This window comes from Penicillium soppii, assembly GCF_028829465.1.
Source record: "Penicillium soppii strain IBT 18220 chromosome Unknown utg000004l, whole genome shotgun sequence".
Classification (NCBI taxonomy): Eukaryota; Fungi; Ascomycota; class Eurotiomycetes; order Eurotiales; family Aspergillaceae; genus Penicillium; species Penicillium soppii.
This window is the reverse complement of record NW_026643234.1, coordinates 4911993-4929773: the sequence shown is the minus strand read 5'-3', so window position 1 is coordinate 4929773 and position 17781 is coordinate 4911993. Positions and strand designations below refer to the sequence as shown.

The 17781-nt window shown below is 48.6% G+C and overlaps 9 protein-coding genes across 9 annotated transcripts; 5 read left to right on the top strand and 4 right to left on the bottom strand.

Annotated features, from left to right (window-relative positions):
• Positions 1-375: 375 nt before the first annotated feature.
• N7529_005293 (putative acid phosphatase) lies at positions 376-2293 on the top strand (the record flags this gene model as incomplete). Its single annotated transcript, XM_057240820.1, has 7 exons — positions 376-465; positions 522-534; positions 594-628; positions 695-710; positions 765-930; positions 989-1323; positions 1380-2293. 7 exons carry the CDS (start codon positions 376-378, stop codon positions 2291-2293), a joined length of 1569 nt encoding a protein of 522 aa, XP_057100115.1.
• A 129-nt stretch (positions 2294-2422) lies between these two features.
• On the bottom strand, positions 2423-3370 carry N7529_005292 (putative short chain dehydrogenase/reductase; the record flags this gene model as incomplete). Its single annotated transcript, XM_057240819.1, has 1 exon — positions 2423-3370. One exon carries the CDS (start codon positions 3368-3370, stop codon positions 2423-2425), a length of 948 nt encoding a protein of 315 aa, XP_057100114.1.
• A 1268-nt stretch (positions 3371-4638) lies between these two features.
• N7529_005291 (uncharacterized protein) lies at positions 4639-6582 on the top strand (the record flags this gene model as incomplete). Its single annotated transcript, XM_057240818.1, has 5 exons — positions 4639-4746; positions 4812-4900; positions 4960-5253; positions 5315-5764; positions 5814-6582. 5 exons carry the CDS (start codon positions 4639-4641, stop codon positions 6580-6582), a joined length of 1710 nt encoding a protein of 569 aa, XP_057100113.1.
• Positions 6583-7934: 1352 nt separating this feature from the next.
• N7529_005290 (GTR/RAG family Ras-related GTP-binding protein) lies at positions 7935-9291 on the top strand (the record flags this gene model as incomplete). The annotated part of the gene is made up of 4 exons (XM_057240817.1): positions 7935-8176; positions 8231-8332; positions 8385-9068; positions 9123-9291. 4 exons carry the CDS (start codon positions 7935-7937, stop codon positions 9289-9291), a joined length of 1197 nt encoding a protein of 398 aa, XP_057100112.1.
• A 336-nt stretch (positions 9292-9627) lies between these two features.
• Positions 9628-10429, top strand: N7529_005289 (putative heme/steroid binding domain protein; the record flags this gene model as incomplete). The annotated part of the gene is made up of 2 exons (XM_057240816.1): positions 9628-9876; positions 9947-10429. The coding sequence occupies 2 exons, from the start codon at positions 9628-9630 to the stop codon at positions 10427-10429; spliced, it is 732 nt and encodes a 243-aa protein (XP_057100111.1).
• Positions 10430-10690: 261 nt separating this feature from the next.
• On the bottom strand, positions 10691-11239 carry N7529_005288 (40S ribosomal protein eS25; the record flags this gene model as incomplete). Its single annotated transcript, XM_057240815.1, has 4 exons — positions 10691-10713; positions 10775-10984; positions 11122-11176; positions 11237-11239. 4 exons carry the CDS (start codon positions 11237-11239, stop codon positions 10691-10693), a joined length of 291 nt encoding a protein of 96 aa, XP_057100110.1.
• Positions 11240-11823: 584 nt separating this feature from the next.
• On the bottom strand, positions 11824-13182 carry N7529_005287 (uncharacterized protein; the record flags this gene model as incomplete). Its single annotated transcript, XM_057240814.1, has 1 exon — positions 11824-13182. One exon carries the CDS (start codon positions 13180-13182, stop codon positions 11824-11826), a length of 1359 nt encoding a protein of 452 aa, XP_057100109.1.
• A 287-nt stretch (positions 13183-13469) lies between these two features.
• N7529_005286 (WD40 repeat domain-containing protein) lies at positions 13470-15009 on the bottom strand (the record flags this gene model as incomplete). Its single annotated transcript, XM_057240813.1, has 3 exons — positions 13470-14078; positions 14125-14936; positions 14985-15009. The coding sequence occupies 3 exons, from the start codon at positions 15007-15009 to the stop codon at positions 13470-13472; spliced, it is 1446 nt and encodes a 481-aa protein (XP_057100108.1).
• Positions 15010-15608: 599 nt separating this feature from the next.
• Positions 15609-17263, top strand: N7529_005285 (tRNA-dihydrouridine synthase family protein; the record flags this gene model as incomplete). The annotated part of the gene is made up of 2 exons (XM_057240812.1): positions 15609-15755; positions 15812-17263. The coding sequence occupies 2 exons, from the start codon at positions 15609-15611 to the stop codon at positions 17261-17263; spliced, it is 1599 nt and encodes a 532-aa protein (XP_057100107.1).
• Positions 17264-17781: the final 518 nt, after the last annotated feature.

The window sequence follows — 17781 nt, the reverse complement described above, 5'->3', positions numbered from 1 at the left end:
GTACTAATTGAGCCTGGTTGATGCCCTTGCAGGATAACGGTCCGAAGCCCGGGGGTGCATGTCGGGCAAGTTGCCGAGGTGTGGAGGACTATAGATTTGCTGTTGAGCAACCCCGGCTGTTTTCTGTCAGATATTCGGTACCTGATGAATAGAAACATATGAGCATATGAATAGGATCAAAGAAAGAGAACCTTCAAAACAACTTTCGAACAAAAGTCCAATTCACCATCAACCAACACGTTAAGTTCAGTACAACACGCTTATCGTAAGGTTACCCTAACTGATTGGCGCCTCACCGCCCCACGGGGCATCTATTCCCTCTGACTCAACATTGAATACTTCTTCTCACCTTTGTTCTTTCCTTAGGTCTGCAATATGACCTCTCTAATTCCCCGTGAGCCCTACACCCAGGATGAACTTGCTCGCCTGTACCCAAAAGAGCTGAAGCTGCAACTGGTGCAAGTGGTACGTGAACTTCCAGTTGACTTTCAAGGTACTTTAGCTCGAGCTAACCACCACAGTTCCTTCGCCATGGTGAGAAACATATCCCAATACAAGAATAGCGCCCACAGAGCATCTCTAATTGAACCCAGGCGAACGCACCCCCGTGTCCTCAAGATTCACAAATGTATGCTGCTATTGATGCCGGCCCCCAACTCCGATCTCCGACGGTCTCCGCTAACATTTCCCAAAGACAGGCCTGACACCATGTATGCCAATTCCCCAAGACCGATATCGGCCGAGACGATACTGATATCTCACAGACTGGCCGTATTGCGGCGTTGCAAAACGCATGGTACAGATGGCCTCGAGCAGTAAGGACCTATCGGCATGGAACGGATTCCAATGGCGACGGAAGATGGAGACTTTCGGCAACGATGACAAGGCAACAATTGCCAGAGGACCGGGCTCAGAAGTTGAAGGGATGTGGTAAGTCGCCCGTAGAAATTGGGCTGTTAAATCCGGGGAAAGGCTAAATCGTATCAAGCACGCACGGCGAGCTCACAAATAAGGGCCGCGAGACGACGTATGCGCTCGGACAACGCTTGCGCCATCTTTATGTCGATCAGCTTGGTTTCATGCCCGAGATTAAGTCCAATGCCGAGGATATGTACCTGCGCGCGACGCCGATCCCCCGCGCTCTGGAGTCTCTCCAGGAAGCGTTCTGGGGTATGTACCCGGCTAGTGCGCGGACGCTCGATTTCCCGCCGCCGGTGATTGTGGCTCGTCAATTTAATGAGGAGACGTTGTTTCCCAATGAGGGGGGTTGTAAGCGGTTCCGACAGCTGGCTCGGCTTTTTGCCGATCGTGCCGCTGCACGATGTATGAGTTTATCTGTGAGGATTTGTGGAATGATTGCTGATGTTGTGGACCTGCAGGGAATGACTCTGAGCAAATGGCTTATCTAAACAGTCTTTGGTCAAAGCACATGCCAGAAGAATCACCCAAGGTTGCTGTTGATTCCCACCCCCGACTTTCTGGAATCATGGATACCATCAATGCCACCGATGCCCATGGACCTGGCACGAAGCTCCCATCTGAGTTTTATGACAAGAAGGGACGTGCCGTTGTCGATCGGATCGCAGTCGAAGAGTGGTTTGCCGGTTACGGCGAGAGCAGCGAGTACCGCAAGCTGGGAATTGGAGCTCTCATGGGCGATGTGGTTGACCGCATGGTCAGCACCGCTGTGGAGGGTGGCTGGCGCAGCGAAACCGCTGCATCTGGGTCCGGCGATCCAGAGACCGGGAAGGCGATCAAGTTTGCAATGAGCGGCTGCCACGACACCACGCTTGCAGCGATGCTGTCTAGCGTCGGCGGGTTCCAGGACGAGTCCTGGCCTCCTTTCACTTCCTCTGTTGCAGTCGAACTCTTCTCACAGGCTCCTCGCTCCGCCTCCACCGCTGGCACCATGCTTGAGAAGTTTTCCAATCCCTCCATTGAAGCCAAGAAGTCTGGGGTCCTCTCCAAGCTGTTTGGTAAGTCCGCACCGAGCCAGCCCACCTCGTCCGAGACCGCTCGCACACCTCTCTCCTCTTTGCCTGGTGGTACTCGCGAGTCTCTTCAGAAGCACTATGTCCGCATCCGCTACAATGACCGACCCGTTACCATCCCCGGCTGCGCTGCCAAGCCCGAGAACCACCTGCCTGGCGACGAGACATTCTGCACGTTGGACGCCTTCAAGGCGATTGTTGATAAGTTCACCCCGAATGACTGGCAGATCGAGTGCACACAGAACATTGGTGCCGGTTTGCACGGTCCAGCTGATAGTGCTAAGTCCGTTGCCGGCTTCTAAACTTCCCCATAGACCTACTGTAATGTTTCCTTCAATTGCAGATAATTTTGTACATTCAATGGCAGCAATTTTGCAGATGAACAGCGCAGACAATTAGAATACAACTAGAATAGGCCCATGGCAGCAATATCAAGTACTCTTCGCCTTGGCCTCCATGTTAGTCCTGATAGCTTTGAGCTTCATCGTAGCAAACTTCAACATTAACCAGCGCGGTAGAATATCAAACGACAAGCCCTGCACCCAATGCCAGAAATATGCCCACACAACCTCCTGCCCACACCCAACCCGATCCAAACTAGCACCAGCCAACACCCTCGCCTCAGGAACAAACAAATTACTTTTCACATCATACCCAGAAGTGCTCACCTCAGCAACTCTCAACCCCATAACCTCAACCGCGTTCCCCTCAGCTGCAAACTCAGCGCGCAAAGACTTCGTAAAAGAATCCACAAACCCCTTCGACGAACTATAAGCACTAATATAAGGCAACCCAAACGCCGCAACAGAAGAAACATTCAACACAAGACCAGGCGCATCCACCTCCAACCGCCTAGTCAGCACACGCGTAATCTGAATCGCGAACATCGCATTCCGCGAAACAGTATCCCGCACATCCTCAAAAGTATACTCCTTAAGCAGCGTAGCAGGCCTAGTCTCCCCACCAACATTATTAACAAGAACAGTCAACTTCCCACCGCCCAAAATCTCCCCAACCTCTGCATCCACGCCGTCAATATCAGCAGTGACATGCTGCGAATTGCGCACGACGTATCCGAGCTTCGCATCGGGAAACTCAGCCTGCAGCTCGCGCTGTCGGCGCTGCAGTTTCTCGACACTGCGGCCGTGCAGGATGACGTTGAAGCCACGGGCGCAGAGCTCTTGCGCGAAACCGAAGCCGATACCGTCTGTTGCGCCGGTGACGAGGGCCCAGTTTTTGCGCGTTGGATTGTACGTTTTTAGTAGCGTGCTGGGGCGTAGGAAGATTGTTGCTTGGCGGATTAAGGAGAGGGTTGTTGTTGCTAGGGTGAAGAGGCCTAGGTAGGCGAGGGGTTTGGTGTAGGTCCCCAAGTCGGTCATTTTGGGGGGATTGGGATTGCAATTGGAGTGGGAGGAGCTTGGGCTTGAGGTTGATGTTGAGAAAGGAGCTCGTTTATGATGATGATGTCACCAATTCGATCTGAGAATCAACTTGGGAGGTTTTAATTGAGTATGTAGGATATAGAGATCGAACCACAGATCGGATTAGGAGTTATGGGTAAGTTCAGTCTCCTTTATACTTAAATTGTCTTTTGAACTTGAAGTTCGAACTTCGTACAACCTCATCGGCGATCTGCTTGCCATCGGGCCGTGTCCGTGCATCAAGCCGAGCCCCGATCTGGTCGACGATGTCGTTTCTGAGAGTTTGTACATGTTTTCGGACTATTTCAACATTGAGTGCGAGCGGACTTAATGGATTTAATTGACAGGGTTATGGATATAGATAGCTGGAACGTCTTGTTGCATGTTGATTTGGACCAGGAAGACTAGGATTGTTGTTTTATGGGGTTGTATGCAAATTTTTTGCATTATGAAAGATATCCTGTTATTCAATTGATGGTTTGACAGAATATGTAAGAGTGTTCAAAGCCTCTTCGATGAACTGTGTAATAGTTTCATCGAGTACATAGAATAAGACTTCCAATGGTTTGAGTTGCCATGCTCTTGTCAATTAGCACCCTAATATCAGCCCTGGCATATCAGACTTTCTTTTCTACAAACGTCATTAGATATAGTTAGATTTGTCCTAATATGTTAGTGTGACCCATCCAAAAATTGGCATTCTTAGTCACTATATGTGTTTTATTCGGTTTATCTCCAACCCTACATTTACCATCAACCCTAAGGGCATGAACATCCCAGTTATCCCGAAGTCAAGCATCCAGCCAAAAGAAAAAGAATGACACCCAATCAAAATTCCGTTAATTATGATGTTACTAGCCCATGTCGTCATACCAAGGACCGTGAAAGTCAGCGGCGCCAGCCAGGTACCTTGCGGACCGTCAACGCCAACCACTTAGAGGACGGTATTTATCATCAGAATTTGATATCAAATACATCATTGGACAATTCAAGACCCCACTGGTATACTTCCAACCTTGGGGGACCTGTATCGATATCTGTACGGCATCAAAAATGCAACCAGCGGCGTCAGAGGATGAGGAACTTGGAGACGAGGCGTTGGAAGAGATAAAAAGGTACGCCCGCAAGGTGCTGCTGTAGTGATATCCTCAAATCTCTACTCAAATCTCTAGAAGTGCTTTATTTTTGACATTCTAATTATATACGCGAAGAAAAGTCCCGTCATAATGGTTATTGACTCGGGAAGTGAGTCAGTCGGGTATCATGTCCCCACCCCCACTGAGCATAAGCCCAAGGCAAGGCAGATGCCTGTGACCTTACTATCGGGATTTCTGGTATGGAGTAACTTCATTTGTATACATATTGGCTTGAACGCGAGGGAACTAACACACGCGTATAGGGAAGCGGCAAGACGACCCTCCTCAAGCACATTCTCAAGTCTCCTGACCATGGGTTGCGAATTGCTGTGATTGTTAATGACATGAGCCAGTCAGTACTTTATCCAGTATATGATACCAACCTGATACTAATATTTCCTCTCCAAACAGGCTAAACATTGATGCCGCCCTTATCCAAAACCACAAAGTTTCCCAAACCACCGAGAAGCTCATTCAACTTCAAAACGGGTGCATCTGCTGCACCTTGCGAGGAGACCTGTTGGCAGAGCTGGCCCGCTTGACGAAACAAAACGAGGTGGAATATGTCATTATCGAATCAACAGGCATTTCGGAGCCCATGCAAGTGGCCGAAACTTTCACGGCCGAGTTTAGCACTGCGATGCTAGAGGCCGAGGATCAGATCGGGAATGACGATGCCGATGCAAAGAAGATTCTTAATGAAATGTATGATGCTCCTCACATCGCTGTTCCATTCGCATTCGAGAAGCTAACCGTATTGCCATAGTGTGGATATGGGTGGTTTGCACACTATGGCTAGACTGGACACCACTGTCACTGTGATCGATGCCTTCAACTTGCTATCCAGTTTTGACACAGCTGAGTTCCTGTCCGATCGTTATGGGAGAGAAGAAATTGTGCCCGAGGATGAACGCACAATCTCAGATCTCATGGTAGATCAGATCGAGTTCGCAGATGTTTTGATTGTCAATAAGATTGAAACAGTGGATCAAGCAACACGCAGCAAGATCCTGCAGCTGCTAAAGTTGTTGAACCCAGGCGCGAGAGTTCTCGAGTCAAATTACTCGCAGGTAGATGTCAGAGAGATCGTCAATACCAATAAGTTCGATTTCGTCCGGGCTGCTTCCGGTCCTGGGTGGCTGCAGAGCTTGCACGAGATGACGGTCCAGACGACCGGAAATGGTGAACGGATGGCGCCGAAGCCAGAGACCTTGGAGTAAGTGCGGTGGTTATTTTATCCGAACGAGATACTAACAGCGACACAGATATGGCATCAACAACTTTGTTTACACTGCGCGACGGCCCTTCCATCCTCGCCGTATCTTCGCTCTTCTCCATGACAAATTCATTATTCTTCAGAATAACGAAGAGGAAGAGGAAGAAGATGACGAGGAAGAGGAAGATGAAGATACAATGGACACAGAGTCAGACTCGGAGTCAGTGGAAGACTTTGACCAGCCTGACCCGGCAGACATTCTGAAAAACAAGCGTACACACCCGGCCTTTGGACCAGTCCTCCGCTCCAAGGGCTTCTTCTGGCTCACGACCCGACCCTGGCAATTCGGCGAATGGAGCCAAGCCGGTGGCATGATGACTGTTGGATGTGGTGGCCCTTGGTTTGCTGAAGTCCCCGATGAAGCCTGGCCCGAAGACAAGGATGTACGGGAATCTATTCAAAATGATTTCCAGGGTCCTTGGGGTGATCGGCGCCAGGAGCTCGTTTTCATCGGAGAGGGTATTGACAAAGAGAGAATTAGCGCTCTGCTTGATGAGTGTCTTTTGGATGATAAGGATATGAAGAAGTGGGAGAAGGTGATGAAAAACAAGAAGATGACCAGAGATGAAAAGACAGATAAGTTAGCGAAGATGTGGGAAGATGGCTGGGAAGAGTGGCCTGCGTTTGAGATTGAAGATGAAGAGGAAGAAGAGGAGGCACCACCACAGGCGAAACACCGTATCAGCGAATATCTGCATAAAGATGGTAAACATGCCCATGGACATAGCCATGGACAACGCAGGATGATTGCAGCATGAACCTATGAACTGGAAGCTTTTAGTCTTAAAATAAAACATTTTTTTTTCTCCTTCTATGGAATACTGAACTACTAGTCAGACTAGTAGTCGTCGACCACCAATTTGGAAACCCACAGTTAACGACGCCGTAAGCCTCTTAAACCTCAATTCGAATATTGCGGCAGAATATCTAAGGCGGTGATCAGATAGCACCGATAAGAGATAGCGCGATCTCGATAACGGCTCCGCCTTTCTCCTCTCCTCCATTCTCACCCTCGACTACAATTCCGCGAAAAGAAGTTGTTCAGATCGAAAACAAGTCTTGAAAGTCTCGAACAAAGTATCTCCATCCACCGGCTGTACCACATATCCGTGTCGTACATTGGTGCAATCACTCCTCACCTCATCTCGCAGCTCCGACCTACTCCAAACCCCCGCATTTCTCGCACACAAAGCACAGAGGTTACTCAAACGATCGCTCCAATTAAGCCTGGCGCGGACCGATTTTGACACACTGGGACCATGATACAGGTTTGACTGCAGATACCCGACCTTGTACCACCATACCAAGCAAAGTAGGATCCTGCGGCTTTCATCCTGGGCGAGATCGGCACATGCGGAGTCAACGCTCGGTCTTTGCCGTTAAATTGAGCTCGGCCAGTTCCTTTCAGCATTCTTCTTCGTGATCACGGAGATATCCTGACCTTGCATTGGTCTGGTTTCCCCTGTCTACTACAATCATAATTGCTTGGTACGTTTACCCGCTGCTTCACTGATGTCCGTCCACCTTGTAAATCTAACATCCGTTATGTAGGTAATTACCTATCCAATGGAGGTAAGAGTCTTCCCCTTTTGCAAAATACGTCCCCGCGAACCCATACTTCCCTTAAATTCTCGATTCCTTGAACCACGGCCGGCCCATTCTGTGAAGCTCGGTTAGTCACCGTGCCGCTACATCCCTGCACGGGCCGTTGTGAGACGCCTGCTTGGTTCCGGGCCTTTTTGATCCCTCAGCGGATAAATAGGCACCGGCCGTCGCAGCGAACCGGGCTTCTAGAATAGGTAAGGAAGAGGAATTTCCAACTTATCAGCATTTGCAACGGTTGCTGTCGCAATGGGCTGTCGCAAGACAGTGCCGCATCAAATTGCTGCGGCTCTATCTTAAGCCTCAGGATTTCTCCCTGCTGCCGTTCCAAGGAATCGCAGCCTGGTCGGGTTCGCTGATTGCCCAATGCCCTACTTTCCCAACATGTGATGGGTTGATTTCTCCCATCGTATGCCCAACATATGAACTCTTCATTTTGACATCTCTACACTTGTCTTCTATTTATTTTTCCCACCAAAAAAATGCATCCCCCCTTTCTGTGATCAGCATGTCCGACTCACCGGCTGCCCGCGTGAGCCGGCCTCACGGCCCTTTTATCGGACGTGACTTCGATTTTTGGAAGCGACGGCGTCAACCTCCATTTCGCAAAACCGAAGCCGAGCTAAGCCTTCTGGAAAATTTACAGGGAAACAACCAAGTAGCTGCGCCGACTCAGGCCAAGTCGGCTTCTGTGCCAAACACCAAAGGCCCCGATGTGAAACCTCGTCTTCTTCTAATGGGACTCCGCCGGTAGGTTTATTGTGGATCCTTGAATAATCTCGTTATTGACAATGCGCGCCTAAGGAGCGGGAAGTCATCTATTGCTAGCGTGGTGTTTCATAAAATGCCGCCGAATGAAACATTATTTTTGGAATCCACCACGCGGATCCAGAAAGATTCGATCCAGTAAGTCTATTGTGAGACCTGCGCGTGCATTCCGCTGACTTAGATGCCACAGTTCGTTTATGGACTTCCAAGTCTGGGATTTCCCCGGTCAGCTCGAGTATTTTGAGTCTGCGTTTGACCTCGAAGACATCTTCGGTAGCCTAGGTGCCTTGGTCTGGGTTATTGACGCACAGGATGACTACCTGGACTCGGTGGCGCGGCTCAACCGTACTATCCTGACTGTCCAGCAGTTCTACCCAGGTATTAACATCGAAGTCTTCATCCACAAGGTGGATGGGCTATCCGATGAGTACCGCACGGATACTTTCCAGGACATTGTCCAGCGCATTTCAGACGAGCTCAGCGACGCTGGATATGAGAATGCACCAGTGCACTACTACCTCACATCCATCTATGATTACTCCGTGTTCGAGGCATTCAGCAAAGTGATTCAGAAGCTGATCCCCAATCTGTCCACACTCGAGAATCTTATCAACACCCTAGCCAACAACTGTGGCTTCGAAAAGACCTACCTCTTCGATGTTTTGAGCAAAATATATATCGCCTCTGATACCCGCCCAGTAGATATGGCTTGCTACGAGATGTGCTCAGACTATATCGATGTAATCGTGGATATATCTGAGCTGTACTCGTGGGATCATCCTGCGCGCAAACGACTAGGCGACCAAATCCAAGAAGCGGAAAGTCATGTAGTGCTACATGACCAAACTATGATCCACCTGATGGAGATGAACAAGTATTTATTTCGGCTGCCACTTCATTGATTTATTATACTGACAATATTTTGAAGGTATCTCTGCTTGGTCTCCGTGATCCGCAACCCCGAAGCAAAAGACAAACGGGGGTTGATTGACATGAACTGTCGCACATTCCAGGACGCTCTCAATGAAGTGTTCTCCCGTAGCTGGGAAGAAGGGTCTGCACCCCAACATGGGGCCGCTGTGACTGAAAACAAGTGATCAAAATGAAACGCAGACGTCCCGGAAAGGAAATGGAAATGTATATGGCTGCGTTATGAATTCAAACATCTTGTATCTTTAGCGAATGCCGTAGCTCGAAAAAGCCAATGAATTTCAGACCAAAATACAAAACCAAAACCTACCACATCCATGGATGCTACAAGAAAATATATCATAAGATTTAAAAAATCCATTCGGTTGTACAAACGTACGCGGTTGAGTTGTGGATATATCTCGCGGATCCCCATACTTTGTCAGCCAAGTCTTTTTTCCCCAACAACAACAACTCTAATGATCATCTTTGACACTCACCAATCACCAATATAGACACCAAGAATGTCAGAACTACGTCAGCGCCCGATAGCCACGGCGAAATCCAGCAATGAGCCCGACACACCGCAACCGCGACGGCAATCCAGCGCCAGCGATGAAGACCACGGCATCAGCCTGTTGGACATAATCCGCGTGGTTACAGCTCTATTAATTGGGTCCTTCGGATTATCCTATTACATGACCGACTCTGAGTCCGTGATATGGGGCTACAGACCATGGTATACACGGTGGCCAGTAGTGAAGCAGTGGGTGGTACGAGACTCCCCGGATACATTCACCAACAATCTCCACGAGTTCGCATAGACTAACAGAGCGACAACAGCAAGGCCCGGTAATCCTCACACCCGCCCAACTCTCTCTCTACAACGGCACCGACGCCACCATCCCCCTCTACGTGGCTGTGAACGGAACAGTCTTTGATGTCTCAGCAAACAGAATGATCTACGGACCGGGCGGGGGCTACAACTTTTTCGCGGGGCGGGACGCCACGCGGGCTTTTGTGACAGGGTGCTTTAAAGAGGATCTTACGGCTGACATGCGCGGTGTTGAGACGATGTTTATGCCGATCGAAGATGTGGCTGATGAGACTGTGACACCAGCACAGAGAAAAATCCGACGGGAGAAGGAGTTGCGTGAGGCCAAGGCGAAGGTTGAGGCGACGGTCAGGCGGTGGGTTGGCTTTTTCCGAAACCACAAGACGTATTTCGAAGCGGGGAAAGTGGTTGGAGGCGAGATCACGGGAGAGCCATGGCCTCTTTGTGAAAGTGCGCAGAAACAGAGACCGAAGAGGAGTTTGATGGAGTAGATTAGTTTCAAGAAGGGGAAGTAGAGTACTCGGATTAGTTGCGAAAAGAGAAACACTACGAGTGAAATGACGTATCCTTTTGAAGAAGTTTTGTAGATTTTTTGATTCAGTTCGCACTACCTGATACAAGCAGCAGGAATGTTCCACACTCTTCAAGAGACGTATCCACTATGCATCACGCCCAGCCGGGCTTCCCATGGTAAATGATATCATTCGTAACAAGGAAAAGAAATCCGCGAGAAAAGACGAGAGACGGTACGTTTACTCGGCGGCGACGGCACGGGCTGAGAGAAATGATTAGTATTCGAGTTCGAGAGTTGGAAAAAATAGACAAGTGAAACGCACTGTAGATGGACATGCTGGAGTGACCAACGACCTTCTTGATCTGGCCGCTAGCCTCAAGATCCTTGAGAGCCTGGCGGGCAAGGCTGCCGTTGATCTTGAGACGATCGACGAGGGTGGCGACGGTGATCAGACGGTAAGACTGAACATCCTTCTGCAGCTTCTCGTTGGTGGTCTTGTCGAGAACGACGGCGTGCTGGGCCTTGTCCTTGACTGTAGGAAAACGTTAGTCTCATTGTTGTATTCTTTTGTTTCGGATCGATGTTTTCCCAGCTCGTTCAACGATTTCGTTCATGTTTGATGGGAACTCGGCGGAAATCGTCACGGTCGCATGGATGGTGATTGCGTACCCTTGCCCTTGGACCACTTCTTCTTTTGCTTCTTGCCTCCGGTTGCTGCGGGCGCCTGTCACATATCGATTAGTTTCGGTGTGTTTGGGTTGGCATGTGGGTGCTTGGGACTCACCATTTTGTCGGATGGAGAGGATGGTTCAAAGAAAGAGAGCGCTGCCCAGAAGCCGCTCAAGTGCGAAAATGGGAGTGGGGCGTGACTGAGTTGAGCCCTAAGCCCTTGATCGGTTAGTCCCGGCGTTGTGATTGGTTGATCCGAATTGATTATGTCAGATGGCTGACATCATTTTTGCCTCAGGTGTCTTTGATTTATGGGGGAACAACTGGGGATCAATCAATGTCTGCTAATTTTGAGTTGTTCCAATCCCTTTTCAATATCAACAATAAATGGAACTGATGACCCTCTTCAAGCCTTTTCCTTCTTGTTCTGATTTTTCTTCATTGAGTAAATTGTGGAAGACTGAAGTGTCTTTTTCCATTCATGCCCTAACTTTTGAATTGATAGGTAAGCTAATTGGCGGCTTTAGATCCTTCCTCCAACATTGCAAAACATATGGCTTAAAAGCGTGATCAATAAACGAGAGCATCAAATTCGATCCTTAAGAGTTATTTGTGTATCTCCCGTGAAATCATTCCACCTCGGGGTAGCCTTTCCATGCATCGTTAGAACGGGCAAGAGCTTTACAAGATCAACCGCAGGGTCTAACATAAAAGTTCAAAACAAGCCGAGAATATAGGGTCTTCCCGTAATAAATCATGCTCCTCAGCTGGAAGCTGAACAAATATCTCATACACCCGCGTAGACGAGCGACTGAAATTAGGAAGAATCAAACAGCAAGCACCAGTATTCGGTCGATGTGTACGGAACGCAAAGGGGAAGCCAGTTCCAATATCATAGTTTTCAGCTTTTCCAGAATACCAACTGTTCATCAGAAGGTCCATTTTATGAAAGTCCATAGGAATGCCCAGTCTCTCGGACGGTGAAAGAGATCGTACTAGTCTGGCCAAGTCTTTGATAGATGCCACTGTAGACGCATTGATTGATTTGCGGATCAAAGAGGCTGCAATAGAAATGCCATTGTCTGCTAGTAGCAACTGTACATCTACTGGACCCACCCACGATGGTAGAACTGCGTTGCCGAAATACTCCTGCGAGGTGGAGTTTTCCGGGTCTCTGGAACGGAGGTTGATTGGATTTGCTGAAATAGACTGCGAAGAGTGTTTTTCGGGGTGGCGATGGAGTCGGGCCCTAGTGATTGAGGTCCAGAGAAGTGCAGCAATACAGTCATAGGAGGTTATGTAGTCCACGCCTTCGAGGGAAGTGCATTGTTGTTTGATGTTTTGGACTGCCGAATCGCTTGCTCGGTAGATCTTTGTTTGAATGGAAGGGGGAGGTGCAGACGAAGCAGTTGCAGGAGGAGCTTTCATATCAACAACAAAGAATCCAGGGCATTTATCCAGCAGATCCTTTTGAGAGGTTGTAGAATTGGCCTTCTCAGCGTTGAAGGGGAACCTGTTGAGATCGGGTGTGTACACTGGCATTGAATCGCCATACTGATGTGCTTTGGCACTACGACAGATGAGACTCAGAAATGCATCCATAGATGTCCAGTCTCCGACGGCATGATGTATTGCAAACCCCAAAATGACACCTCCTGGGATGACATTCAATTGTATCACGCCAACTTGCTGTTGACCAGCGGGTAGCTCAGGCAGCAACTTAATGTGATCCAAGTCATCAACGGGAAACGAGCTGTCCACCAGAGCGGAGTAAGACTTGTGTTCAGTCTGCGAGAAACAGCGGACACTGAGCCTTAGACGTGAGTCCGAGGATGTTTGGATATAAGGCTTGCCGAACTCGTCCTTTTGAACACATCCCTCCATGAAGGGCATATGAAACACGGCGTTTTTCAGACCTTCTTCTAGCGACGTAATCAGCTTGTCCAGATAGGCATCGGACGAAAGCTTGTACAGCAAGAAGGCTTTCACCATCATTGGAGGTGCCAGCCTATCAAGGTCGGAGAGCTCATACTTTGTGGATTCTCTCGGGATGGAATCCATGGTTGTTTGTAAGTGTGGTTGGATAGAGCATGTGATGAGCTAGACCGCCGATTCACCCAGCCTTAAATATTTCCCCTTAAAATGTGGTAGCCTAACGTTGAGCATAATTGGGTGTGTTTATACCCACCCCCCTGCTAGCGCTACTTGGAGTGCGTCGACAATCCAGCATACAAGAGGAATGGGTAACTTCTTTGGGAATAAACTCGAATATAGACTCCACATTTGATTTGGGGGCCGTTTGGGGCAGTGCAGTGTCATTGTGCTAGTTATGCTAGTCATGCCGACATTTATCGACCTAGGCTGCCTCCATGGGCCACACTGGATTTGCTGCTTACCAAGTTTAGCACCTCAAACTCCACGCCGCCGTTTTGGGCAGATAGGTATCCAATGACATGTTCTTCCGATGATCCGAACCAGAATACAGAGTCAACGTTTGAGTCTATAGCCCACTTCATATCGTATTTCCCACTCTCATTCCTCTGAACGGGGACCTGCGCAATCACAGGATGATCTTGGGGTGACCACCATCGAATAGTAGGCAACCCATTGGACATAGTGTTGATCAGTAGCTGAGGCGTTGAAGCATGCCAAGCAATTTGTCTAACAGGTTGTTCATGAACCAAGGCTGATGCGAGTCTTGGGGTAGATTCGAGCGACCAGATCCAGACAACATTCTGTCGTGAGGTATCGACACTGGCTAGCAGACGACCGTCCGGGCTGAAAGCCATTGTCAAGACACCCCGGGGTGGTCCCGCTGTTTCAGGACTCATGTTGAATGCAGAGGAGCTGGATGTTTCGGCATATTCAGCATCACCTGCTGCACTGGTATATCGTTCGCGCCAGATACATTGTTGGTCTGCTTGGAATACATGTGAGAGTGTTGTAGCGGAGGAAAACTGCGAAATTAGCTAAGATTCACGTGGGACTCACATAGGAACTCACTGTACGGGTTCGGAGTAGGTCGATATTGCCATTGACTTTGCCGACGGCCAATGTTTGACAGGTGCCTTGATCAGAAGCTGGACTCCATTCAATTTGTTTTATCCCCAAGTCGAACGTATCATCTACCCCAGAAGGCCCAGTATAAGTTCTAAAAAGCTGACCATCAGCTGTGAAGATGAGCACCTTTGTGCCTGCGCTTGCAGCATCCCAAACGGCAATCCACTTGCCATCTGGGCTCCATTTCAGGCCCTGTGCATCGATAGTTGAAAGTACAGCTCTGTTGACGAGTTCATAAGAGCGGGGCTCGTGAACTGTCAGCAAGTCAGATGTGTCCGGTTTCAGCAAAATGGCGAGTTGCCTGGTTTTTGGGCGATAGCCGAACCCGAGATGATGTGCAAATTTGGGTGTTTTGATGACTGAGCTGCGGCCAGTATCTAATGAGTGGATGCTCATCTTTGTGTTCCACGCATGAAATACCAGGACCTCATTTTCATCGCACCCAAAATCGACGGCCAATGTCCCTGGCTCGATGCTCTCAATATCGGCAAATATTCCCAAAGGGTTGACCTGCCAAACCGAAATGCGGCTATCGTTGGCGGATAAAATACGCCGCCTAGGGGCAATCTCATCATGTGATAGGCCAGAAGCATTTCCAAAGTTGAAGAATTTAAGGGATTTGACTGGGATTTCTTTAAGTCTTGCGAGCTGTACCTCTTTGCTTTCAGAAGCTACATTTGAATGCACGACCAGAGCTTTCCCACCGACATGGGCAGCATAGAGACCATCTTCAGAAAAGTGAAGATTCAAGGGAGCTAAAGGACGATTAGAATTGATCACACGGAAGATTCTGCAGGACTTACCTCCTGGACCTGTTGACGCGTCCATTGTTGACATTGTATGAAAAAAAAATGCATGCGTGATCAAAAAGGAATATACTGTATCAAGGTATGTATTTTTAAGGAGTGTCGTTTATAGGCTCATAATCATCACAGCATTATATCATTGCATCGAAGATGTATTGTTTGCAGAGCTGTGATTGACTAATGGATCCTAGTTGTGTCTGATGGTTCCATATTAGATTACGTAATCAATCCAACCACGATATCGCGAATTGCCTCATGTCTTGTGGTTTTTCGAGGCTAAAAAGGACGTACTGACTTTTAAATGGAAGTAAATGACCCCGAAATCCGGTACTGACTCTTTGAGCTTCATGCTTCATCGTCATCACTGCCTGCAATATTGTGCCTAGTACGTAGATCGCATCTTCCTATTGTGGATCCCGATAAGATAAAGCGGAAGATAGTAATTCCGATCAAGATACGCTTTTCACAAAAGTTGCTTCGCCGATATTTTGCGACTTGAGGCATTATTGATTGAACAATTCTAGCTGTTTTGTTCCAGAAGTCAAGATAGGTATCTTCAAACCATTCAGCCCTTCACTGGGCCGACTATCTCGCCACTTCTCCCGGTCACACTTCCTAAAAATGGCCACCGAAACAAGCCAGAAAAGCGTCGAGCAGACCTCCGCGGCCGGAAATCCGCAACCCGAGAAACTCTTTGGGCGAAAATTCTATGAAAGCATCGGCAGTCCAAAATATGTCGTTGCGCCGATGGTAGACCGGTCTGAATTTGTGAGTTCAAACCTAAAATCTGACTACATTCACAGACTAACACATATCTTCCCCAGGCGTGGCGCATGCTTACTCGATCTTTCATGCCGCCAAATGACCCGAAGCCTATTCTCGCATACACTCCCATGTTTCATGCCCGTCTGTTCGGGGAGCAAGAGCGTGTCCGTAATCATCACTTTCAACCTACCCGCAAATCCATCGGAGGAAAGATTGAAGATGTTTTCCTCGATGGAAACCCCGCGATTGACCGCCCTCTTTTCGTTCAATTCTGCTCAAACAACCCGGATGAGTTTCTAGAGGCAGCCCGGCACGTGGTTCCCTATTGCGATGCCGTGGACTTGAACCTCGGTTGCCCGCAGGGAATTGCGCGAAAGGGACACTACGGAGCTTTCCTACAGGAAGACTGGGATCTGATCTACAAACTTATTCACAAGCTACATACTGAGCTTCCGATTCCTGTCACGGTCAAGTTCCGTATTCAAGAGACAAAAGAAAAGACCCTGGAATATGCCAAGATGATTTTATCGGCCGGCGCCAGCATTATTACTGTGCATGGACGCAGGCGGGAACAGAAAGGTCACAACACCGGAGTTGCGGATTGGACATACATTCGCTATCTACGAGAAAATTTGCCATCGGATACTGTGATCTTCGCCAATGGCAATATTCTTAACTACGATGACATTGAAACGTGCCTCGAGGCGACTGGTGCTGACGGCGTGATGAGCGCAGAAGGAAACCTGTCAGACCCGTCAATCTTCAGCAAGCCGCCCCCTGTCGGCACCGAAAGCAGAGACTACTGGCGAGGGCGAGATGGAAAGGGTGGGTATCGAATCGACGCCATCGTGCGTCGATACCTTGATATTATTTATAAATACGTTCTCGAACAGCCAGTTCCAGAGCGGAAGCCTCTCTACCTACCATCAGATCCCGTCGACGAATTCGCGGAAACCAATGATGCCGAGGATGATTACGCAGATGGCCCTTTAAAGAAGAGACAGAAGCGCGGCAAGGGGGAGAGCGGCAAGAAGTGTGCTTCTGTCAACCTCGGTTTCATGCAGGGTCATCTTTTCCAAGTCCTGCGCCCAATGATCGCAACACATACTGATGTTCGAGATGCGCTGGCGTCGTCACGGCCAGGTGATATCGCCGCCTTCGAGCGCACTTTGAACGTTCTTGAAAAGGCCATCAAAGGTGGGCTCCAGGAATACGAAGCATCTCCTGAAAAGTTTGAAATCCAGCCCGATGATAACCTCAAGGGTTCGAAGGCGGTTATTGCGGAGTATGGACGGCCTTGGTGGATCTGCCAGCCCCATGTCCGCCCTCTGCCCGAGGAAGCCTTTGAGATTGGGGCGATGCGGGAAAAGGGCTCGAAGCCTCCCGGAAAGGATGATAAACAGGAAAAGAAAGACACAGAAACGGATACTCCTGTCTCCGAAGGCACTGTCACACCTGTTGAGGGTGCGGTCGCTACCGCGCTCACAACTGATCCTCTTGTTAGTGGATAGAGGTGTCCAACGTTTTATGTATATGAAACCTTTTGCAGTATATAATTTACCAGCGTATCACCCCTGAAAGTTATTTATAAGTCAGAAACTATTCAACGGCTTGATACCTTCCCATTTCTTCGACACGTAATATCGCACTGAGCATTTTGAGCGTTTTTATTTCAAAGAGCATCTCTGGACATTTGGAGGATATTGTCTTAGTGCCGTAAATTTATTCGTGTTTTTAGCAACAGCTCTAAGGCATCGAGGTATAAAAGTCACAAATCGATATCGATATCTCAAAGCATCTATAGATACACTCATCCCAATGTTCCTCTTTCCTTGACATAGAGAACAAACTAAGTTCGCAGGCATTACAACAGTAGGCAATAGAGGTGAATGGAAGGGAGGCAAAAAGCAAAATTCCCTTCGAACTGACCATGCTTCAAAGTGTACCTAGTTAAGGACGATCTTCGGTCTTGGTGTTTCACAGTAATAGTTCACCTAGATATGTAGGCAACTGGTTACGTAGTGTATTT